Source organism: Dendropsophus ebraccatus, chromosome 7, assembly GCF_027789765.1.
Source record: "Dendropsophus ebraccatus isolate aDenEbr1 chromosome 7, aDenEbr1.pat, whole genome shotgun sequence".
Classification (NCBI taxonomy): Eukaryota; Metazoa; Chordata; class Amphibia; order Anura; family Hylidae; genus Dendropsophus; species Dendropsophus ebraccatus.
Genome location: NC_091460.1, coordinates 149,170,369 through 149,179,497, shown reverse-complemented (window position 1 = coordinate 149,179,497; position 9,129 = coordinate 149,170,369). Strand labels below are relative to the sequence as shown.

The 9,129-nt window shown below is 49.2% G+C and overlaps 1 protein-coding gene across 2 annotated transcripts in view; it reads left to right on the top strand.

The window, feature by feature from the left end:
* Positions 1 to 1,470: 1,470 nt before the first annotated feature.
* Positions 1,471 to 9,129, top strand: part of FGG (fibrinogen gamma chain) — a 32,191-nt gene continuing 24,532 nt past the window's right edge. For both annotated transcript variants that reach the window (XM_069978722.1, XM_069978721.1), the window contains exons 1-4: positions 1,471 to 1,599; positions 1,708 to 1,758; positions 4,788 to 4,971; positions 5,054 to 5,144. In XM_069978722.1, coding sequence (XP_069834823.1) covers positions 1,531 to 1,599; positions 1,708 to 1,758; positions 4,788 to 4,971; positions 5,054 to 5,144 — 395 coding nt within the window. In that variant the 5' untranslated portion in view covers positions 1,471 to 1,530. The remainder of the gene's footprint in view (positions 1,600 to 1,707; positions 1,759 to 4,787; positions 4,972 to 5,053; positions 5,145 to 9,129) is intronic.

Here is a 9,129-nt window from a genome sequence, read left to right as displayed (position 1 = left end):
AATGCCCAGGGAGAATGCCCAGGGAGAATGCTCAGGGAGAATGCTTAAGGAGAATGCCCAGGGAGAATGCCCAAGGAGAATGCTCAGGGAGAATGCTCAAGGAGAATGCCCAGGGAGAATGCCCAAGGAGAATGCCCAGGGAGAATGCCCAAGGAGAATGCCCAGGGAGAATGCTCAAGGAGAATACCTAGTAAGAATGCCCAGGGAGAATGCCCAAGGAGAATGCTCAGGGAGAATGCTCAAGGAGAATGCCCAGGGAGAATGCCCAGGGAGAATGCCCAAGGAGAATGCCCAAGGAGAATACCTAGTAAGAATGCCCAGGGAGAATGCTCAAGGAGAATGCTCAGGGAGAATGCCCAAGGAGAATGCCCAGGGAGAATGCCCAAGGAGAATACCTAGTAAGAATGCCCAGGGAGAATGCCCAAGGAGAATGCTTAAGGAGAATGCCCAGGGAGAAAGCCCAAGGAGAATGCCCAGGGAGAATACTCAAGGAGAATGCCCAAGGAGAATGCCCAGGGAGAATGCCCAAGGAGAATGCTCAAGGAGAATGCCCAAGGAGAATGCCCAAGGAGAATGCCCAAGGAGAATGCCCAGGGAGAATGCCCAAGGAGAATGCCCAAGGAGAATGCCCAAGGAGAATGCCCAGGGAGAATGCCCAGGGAGAATGCCCAGGGAGAATTCCCAGGGAGAATGTTCAGGGAGAATGTCCAAGGAGAATGCCCAGAGAAAATGCCCAAGGAGAATGCCTAGGAAGAATGCCCATGGAGAACATCCACAGAGAATGCCCAAGGAGAATGCCCAAGGAGAATGCTTAAGGAGAATGCCCAAGGAGAATGCCCAGGGAGAATGCCCCAGGAGAATGCCTAGTAAGAATGCCCAGGGAGAATGCCCAAGGAGAATGCTCAAGGAGAATGCCCAAGGAGAATGCCCAGGGAGAATGCTGAAGGAGAATGCCCAGGGAGAATGCTCAAGGAGAATGCCCAGGGAGAATGCTCAAGGAGAATGCCCAAGGAGAATGCCCCAGGGAGAATGCTCGGGGAGAATGCCCAAGGAGAATGCTCGGGGAGAATGCTTGGGGAGCCATTCCTATTACTGCTTTGCAGTTTTTGGTTTTGAGCTACGAAGCTTTTATCTGTGTATAATAAATCCAAGTATTATGTTTGTTGTCGGACTGATAGATCCTGGTTGTTTGCAGCCCAAACTATTACTGGAAATCCAAGACATTGAGCATTTACCGATCAACGCCCACAGCAACTAATAAAAAGGACAAGCTGTTCAATAACTGTCTCCAAAGAGTTAATGCTGTGTACAATGTCTACTGCAGTGAGTGACTAATGTCCTCCTGTCACAGGGTCACCACCCTCCAGGCTCCTCCCCCCTGCCCTTTCATGTGACCTTTGGACAACTTCTTGTCTGTTTGCAGGGTTTCTGCTGGTCGGGAGGGCACATAAAAAAGCAGCAAGCTCCAAGCTCCACTTCATTTGAGAACCATCCGGCTTAGCAGGTAGAGGACCCAGAGGAGCTGCTGCAATGTTGCGATTATACCACCAGGGGGTGCTATTTCTCCAGTCCATACTCCTCTTCTCAAGCACTTACTGTGTGAGTATAGAACCCAATCATTGGCAATCTGGGATCCATGACTTGATGGATAACTCGATATAATGACAAGAACTATGAACTAACGTCTATATATTTATTTTTTTTCAGCAAAACCTGATCCCAAATACCGATAACTGCTGCATCTTAGACGATCGATTTGTAAGTACCTTTCATTATAAATCAATATCCATGGCTACAGGTAGATGTACAAATCCCCAGCCACAAATCTGGACCACGTTGGGTAGATTTTTGCCTCTGTGAATTGTTGTGCAGAATCAGAACAGAAATTGCGTCTGTGGATTCTACATCCCTATTGATCCCTATTGAAGAGAAAAATCTGTAACAAATACGGAACGTTCTACAGCAAATCGGAATCCAGAGGACGGCTCGGTGCAGACGCCAAATGGATATTTTCCCACCGTGTGTGGATGAGATCTCTAGTGCACATAATCTTAGAGCTCTGTCGTGTCTCTCTACCGGCCATGAAGAAAAAGCTTTTCACATGTCACAGTCACCTGACAAATGTTTGGAGTGGTCGTAGCTTCAGTGTTCAGACCGTGACCGATCAGGAGCCCAGTCTGTGTGCCGCATGGTCATCTCTCCCAGTCTGTGTGCCGCGTGGTCATCTCTCCCAGTCTGTGTGCCGCATGGTCATCTCTCCCAGTCTGTGTGCCGCGTGGTCATCTCTCCCAGTCTGTGTGCCGCGTGGTTTTTTCCCGGTGTGTGTACCGCACGGTCTCTACCGGTTTGTGTGCCGCACAGTCTCTCCCGGGCTGTGCGATGTGCAGTCTCTCCCGGTGTGTGTGCCGCACGGTCTCTCCCGGTTTGTGTTCCGCACGGTCTCTCCCAGTGTGTGTGCCGCACGGTCTCTCCCAGTGTGTGCCGCACAGTCTCTCCCGGTCTGTGCAATGTGCAGTCTCTCCTGGTCTGTGTGCTGCACGGTCTCTCAAAATCTATATGACATGCAGTCTCTCCCAGTTTGTGTGCTGTGCGGTCTCTCCTGACTCTGTGTTATCTGCATAATGGCAGTCTATGTGGTAGTGGAGTGAATGTGTGCTGTGCAGTCTCTATATATGACGTGTGGTCTGTGTGCCACATGGTCATCTCTCCCAGTCTGTGTGCCACATGGTCATCTCTCCCAGTCTGTGTGCCGCATGGTCATCTCTCCCGGTCTGTGTGCCGCATGGTAATCTCTCCCGGTCTGTGTGCCGCATGGTCATCTCTCCCGGTCTGTGTGCCGCATGGTCATCTCTCCCGGTCTGTGTGCCGCATGGTCATCTCTCCCAGTCTGTGTGCCGCATGGTCATCTCTCCCAGTCTGTGTGCCGCATGGTCATCTCTCCCAGTCTGTGTGCCGCATGGTCATCTCTCCCGGTCTGTGTGCCGCGTGTTCTCTCCCGGTCTGTGTGCCGCATGGTAATCTCTCCTGGCCTGTGTGCCGCATGGTCATCTCTCCCGGTCTGTGTGCCACGTGGTCTCTCCCGGTCTGTGTGCCGCATGGTCATCTCTCCCGGTCTGTGTGCCGCATGGTCATCTCTCCCAGTCTGTGTGCCGCATGGTCATCTCTCCCAGTCTGTGTGCCGCATGGTCATCTCTCCCAGTCTGTGTGCCGCATGGTCATCTCTCCCAGTCTGTGTGCCGCATGGTCATCTCTCCCAGTCTGTGTGCCGCATGGTCATCTCTCCCAGTCTGTGTGCTGCACGGTCATCTCTCCCAGTCTGTGTCCCACATAGTCTCTCCTGGTCTCTGGGCCATGCGGTCATCTCTCCCGGTCTGTGTGCCGCATGGTCTCTCCCGGTCTGTGTGCCACGCGGTCTCTCCCAGTCTGTGGGCTGTGCGGTTATCTCTCCCAGTCTGTGTGCCACATCATCTCTCCCGGTCTTTGGGCGGTGTGGTCGTCTTTCCCAGGCTGTGTGCCACACGGTAAACTCTTCCGGTCTGTGTGCTGCGGGGTCTCTCCCGGTCTGTGTGCTGCAGGGTCTCTCCCGGTCTGTGTGCTGCGGGGTCTCTCCCAGTCTGTGTGCTGCGGGGTCTCTCCCAGTCTGTGTGCTGCGGGGTCTCTCCCGGTCTGTGTGCTGCGGGGTCTCTCCCGGTCTGTGTGCTGCGGGGTCTCTCCCGGTCTGTGTGCTGCGGGGTCTCTCCCGGTCTGTGTGCTGCGGGGTCTCTCCCGGTCTGTGTGCTGCGTGGTCTCTCAAAGTCTGTGTGACGTGCGGTCTCTCCCGGTCTGTGTGCCGCACGGTCTCTCCCGGTCTGTGGGCCGCACGGTCTCTCCCGGTCTGTGTGCCATGCAGTCTCTCCTGGTCTGTGTGACGTGCGGTCTCTCCCGGTCTGTGTGCTGCGTGGTCTCTCAAAGTCTGTGTGACGTGCGGTCTCTCCCGGTCTGTGTGCCGCGTGGTCTCTCAAAGTCTGTGTGACGTGCGGTCTCTCCCGGTCTGTGTGCCGCACGGTCTCTCCCGGTCTGTGGGCCGCAGGGTCTCTCCCGGTCTGTGTGCCGTACGGTCTCTCTCGGTCTGTGTGCCATGCAGTCTCTCCTGGTCTGTGGGCCGTGCGGTCTCTCCCGGTCTGTGTGCCATGCAGTCTCTCCTGGTCTGTGTGACGTGCGGTCTCTCCCGGTCTGTGTGCTGCGTGGTCTCTCAAAGTCTGTGTGACGTGCGGTCTCTCCCGGTCTGTGTGCCGCACGGTCTCTCCCGGTCTGTGGGCCGCAGGGTCTCTCCCGGTCTGTGTGCCGTACGGTCTCTCTCGGTCTGTGTGCCATGCAGTCTCTCCTGGTCTGTGGGCCGTGCGGTCTCTCCCGGTCTGTGTGCCACGCGGTCTCTCCTGGTCTGTGGGCCGTGCGGTCTCTCCCGGTCTGTGTGCCGCATGGTCTCTCCTGGTCTATGGGCCGTGCGGTCATCTCTCCCGGACTGTGTGCCACATGGTCTCTCCCGATCTTTGGGCAGTGTGGTCGTCTCTTAGGCTGTGTGCTGCACAGTAAACTCTCCCAGTCTGTGTGCCATGCGGTCATCTCTCCCAGTCTGTGTGCCATGCGGTCATCTCTCCCAGTCTATGTGCCACAGTCATCTCTCCTGGTCTGTGATATCTGACAGAGGAGTGACTGTGTGGCGGATGGACTTCTGGTTCTCCCGACCGGTCGCGGTCTGAACACCATGCCCATTTCAGGGGTTTAGTTTTCCTTCTTGTTGCTTTTAGGGGGAGTATTGCCCGACCACATGCGGAGTCTCAGACTTCCTGAACAGATACTACGCAGATGTGGACACCGACCTGCAGTATTTCGAAGGACTTCTAAATCAAATCAGAAATGAAACTACGACAACTACTGTAATAGTGACGGACATGCTACAAGCCGGGTCCAAGCCGCCAGCAGCCCCACAAGGTAAGGAACCCATCTTGTGGAGAGAGGAACCGCTCATGATGTATCTTTACCTTTAAATCCTTTTCTTTTTCATTATAAATAGGTCTGAAAGACCCAACCCAGAAATCCAGGAGCATGCTGGACGAGATAACCAGATACGAAAGGACGGTTACAGACAACGAGAGGGTCATCCAGTGAGTATCCACGGTGGCCGTACACCTTCCATCACTGCTGCCAGCCGAACCATCGCTCTCTGCCATCCTCCCCACACACATGAATGTCCTCAGCTCTGACAGTGGCTTACCTCTATGAGAGAAAAGGAGTCAGGCACACAATCCCTATCTCCACCAACATCATCTATCGTTGACCTGTCGGGAGACTCTGCAAACAACTGGTTTGGCCAACATAAGTATAAGGTGTACGGGAACCTATAGACGTGTTACTAGAAATAGACCTCAAGCAGAGAACAAGGTAACAAAGAGCATGAAATAATCATATAGTCCTATGTGCAGAATACGCAACGCACAGGGATCAGTCAGGGGGGAAGCTAGTCACTCAATCTTAAAGGGGTACTCCCATCTCAGTACGACTAATAGTGTCCAGGAGGAGTAATATTATGGAGTACCCCTCTAATAGTGTCCAGGAAGCGTAATATTATGGAGTACCCCCCTAATAGTGCCCAGGAGGAGTAATATTATGGAGTACCCCTATAATAGTGTCCAGGGGGAGTAATATTATGGAGTACCCCTATAATAGTGTCCAGGAGGAGTAATATTATGGAGTACCCCTCTAATAGTGCCCAGGAGGAGTAATATTATGGAGTACCCCTATAATAATGTCCAGGAGGAGTAATATTATGGAGTACCCCTATAATAGTGTCCAGGGGGAGTAATATTATGGAGTACCCCTATAATAGTGTCCAGGGGGAGTAATATTATGGAGTACCCCTATAATAGTGTCCAGGAGGAGTAATATTATGGAGTACCCCTCTAATAGTGTCCAGGGGGAGTAATATTATGGAGTACCCCTCTAATAGTGTCCAGGGGGAGTAATATTATGGAGTACCCCTATAATAATGTCCAGGAGGAGTAATATTATGGAGTACCCCTATAATAGTGTCCAGGGGGAGTAATATTATGGAGTACCCCTATAATAGTGTCCAGGAAGCGTAATATTATGGAGTACCCCTATAATAGTGTCCAGGAAGCGTAATATTATGGAGTACCCCTATAATAGTGTCCAGGACGCGTAATATTATGGAGTACCCCTATAATAGTGTCCAGGAAGCGTAATATTATGGAGTACCCCTATAATAGTGTCCAAGAGGAGTAATATTATGGAGTACCCCTATAATAGTGTCCAGGGGGAGTAATATTATGGAGTACCCCTCTAATAGTGTCCAGGGGGAGTAATATTATGGAGTACCCCTATAATAGTGTCCAGGAGGAGTAATATTATGGAGTACCCTATAATAGTGTCCAGGAGGAGTAATATTATGGAGTACCCCTATAATAGTGTCCAGGAAGCGTAATATTATGGAGTACCCCCCTAATAGTGTCCAGGAGGAGTAATATTATGGAGTACCCCTCTAATAGTGTTCAGGAGGAGTAATATTATGGAGTACCCCTATAATAGTGTCCAGGAAGCGTAATATTATGGAGTACCCCTATAATAGTGTCCAGGAAGCGTAATATTATGGAGTACCCCTATAATAGTGTCCAGGGGGAGTAATATTATGGAGTACCCCTCTAATAGTGTCCAGGGGGAGTAATATTATGGAGTACCCCTATAATAGTGTCCAGGAAGCGTAATATTATGGAGTACCCCTATAATAGTGTCCAAGAGGAGTAATATTATGGAGTACCCCTATAATAGTGTCCAGGGGGAGTAATATTATGGAGTACCCCTCTAATAGTGTCCAGGGGGAGTAATATTATGGAGTACCCCTATAAAAGTGTCCAGGAGGAGTAATATTATGGAGTACCCTATAATAGTGTCCAGGAGGAGTAATATTATGGAGTACCCCTATAATAGTGTCCAGGAAGCGTAATATTATGGAGTACCCCCCTAATAGTGTCCAGGAGGAGTAATATTATGGAGTACCCCTCTAATAGTGTTCAGGAGGAGTAATATTATGGAGTACCCCTATAATAGTGTCCAGGAAGCGTAATATTATGGAGTACCCCTATAATAGTGTCCAGGGGGAGTAATATTATGGAGTACCCCTCTAATAGTGTCCAGGGGGAGTAATATTATGGAGTACCCCTATAATAGTGTCCAGGAAGCGTAATATTATGGAGTACCCCTATAATAGTGTCCAGGAGGAGTAATATTATGGAGTACCCCTATAATAGTGTCCAGGAGGAGTAATATTATGGAGTACCCCTATAATAGTGTCCAGGGGGAGTAATATTATGGAATACCCCTATAATAGTGTCCAGGGGGAGTAATATTATGGAGTACCCCTCTAATAGTGTCCAGGAGGAGTAATATTATGGAGTACCCCCCTAATAGTGCCCAGGAGGAGTAATATTATGGAGTACCCCTATAATAGTGTCCAGGAGGAGTAATATTATGGAGTATCCCTCTAATAGTGTCCAGGAGGCGTAATATTATGGAGTACCCCTATAATAGTGTCCAGGAGGCGTAATATTATGGAGTACCCCTATAATAGTGTCCAGGAGGCGTAATATTATGGAGTACCCCTCTAATAGTGTCAAGGGGGAGTAATATTATGGAGTACCCCTCTAATAGTGTCCAGGAAGCGTAATATTATGGAGTACCCCCCCTAATAGTGTCCAGGAGGAGTAATATTATGGAGTACCCCTATAATAGTGTCCAGGAGGAGTAATATTATGGAGTACCCCTATAATTGTGTCCAGGAGGAGTAATATTATGGAGTACCCCTATAATAGTGTCCAGGAGGAGTAATATTATGGAGTACCCCTATAATAGTGTCCAGGGGGAGTAATATTATGGAGTACCCCTATAATAGTGTCCAGGGGGAGTAATATTATGGAGTACCCCTATAATAGTGTCCAGGGGGAGTAATATTATGGAGTACCCCTATAATAGTGTCCAGGGGGAGTAATATTATGGAGTACCCCTATAATAGTGTCCAGGGGGAGTAATATTATGGAGTACCCCTATAATAGTGTCCAGGAGGAGTAATATTATGGAGTACCCCTATATTAGTGCCCAGGAGGAGTAATATTATGGAGTACCCCTATAATAGTGTCCAGGAGGAGTAATATTATGGAGTACCCCTATAATAGTGTCCAGGGGGAGTAATATTATGGAGTACCCCCCTAATAGTGTCCAGGAGGAGTAATATTATGGAGTACCCCTATAATAGTGTCCAGGAGGAGTAATATTATGGAGTACCCCTATAATAGTGTCCAGGGGGAGTAATATTATGGAGTACCCCTATAATAGTGTCCAGGGGGAGTAATATTATGGAGTACCCCTATAATAGTGTCCAGGAGGAGTAATATTATGGAGTACCCCTATAATAGTGTCCAGGAAGCGTAATATTATGGAGTACCCCTATAATAGTGTCCAGGAGGAGTAATATTATGGAGTACCCCTATAATAGTGTCCAGGACGCGTAATATTATGGAGTACCCCTATAATAGTGTCCAGGAGGAGTAATATTATGGAGTACCCCTATAATAGTGTCCAGGGGGAGTAATATTATGGAGTACCCCCCTAATAGTGTCCAGGAGGAGTAATATTATGGAGTACCCCTATAATAGTGTCCAGGAGGAGTAATATTATGGAGTACCCCTATAATAGTGTCCAGGAGGAGTAATATTATGGAGTACCCCTATAATAGTGTCCAGGGGGAGTAATATTATGGAGTACCCCTATAATAGTGTCCAGGGGAAGTAATATTATGGAGTACCCCTATAATAGTGTCCAGGAGGAGTAACATTATGGAGTACCCCTATAATAGTGTCCAGGAGGAGGAATATTATGGAGTAAGGACTAAGAGGTGGTGGAGAATGGATACAAGGATATACGTTTCCTATAGATTTAAAATTTTCCTACTCAACACTAAGCTGAACTATGAACTATGCAGAATTCAGATGACAGGGTGCACAATGCCAGATGGTAACTCTCATAGAGGTAAAGCCAGAAATCCGATATCACAGATGTAATGCAGGGATATCCTAAACA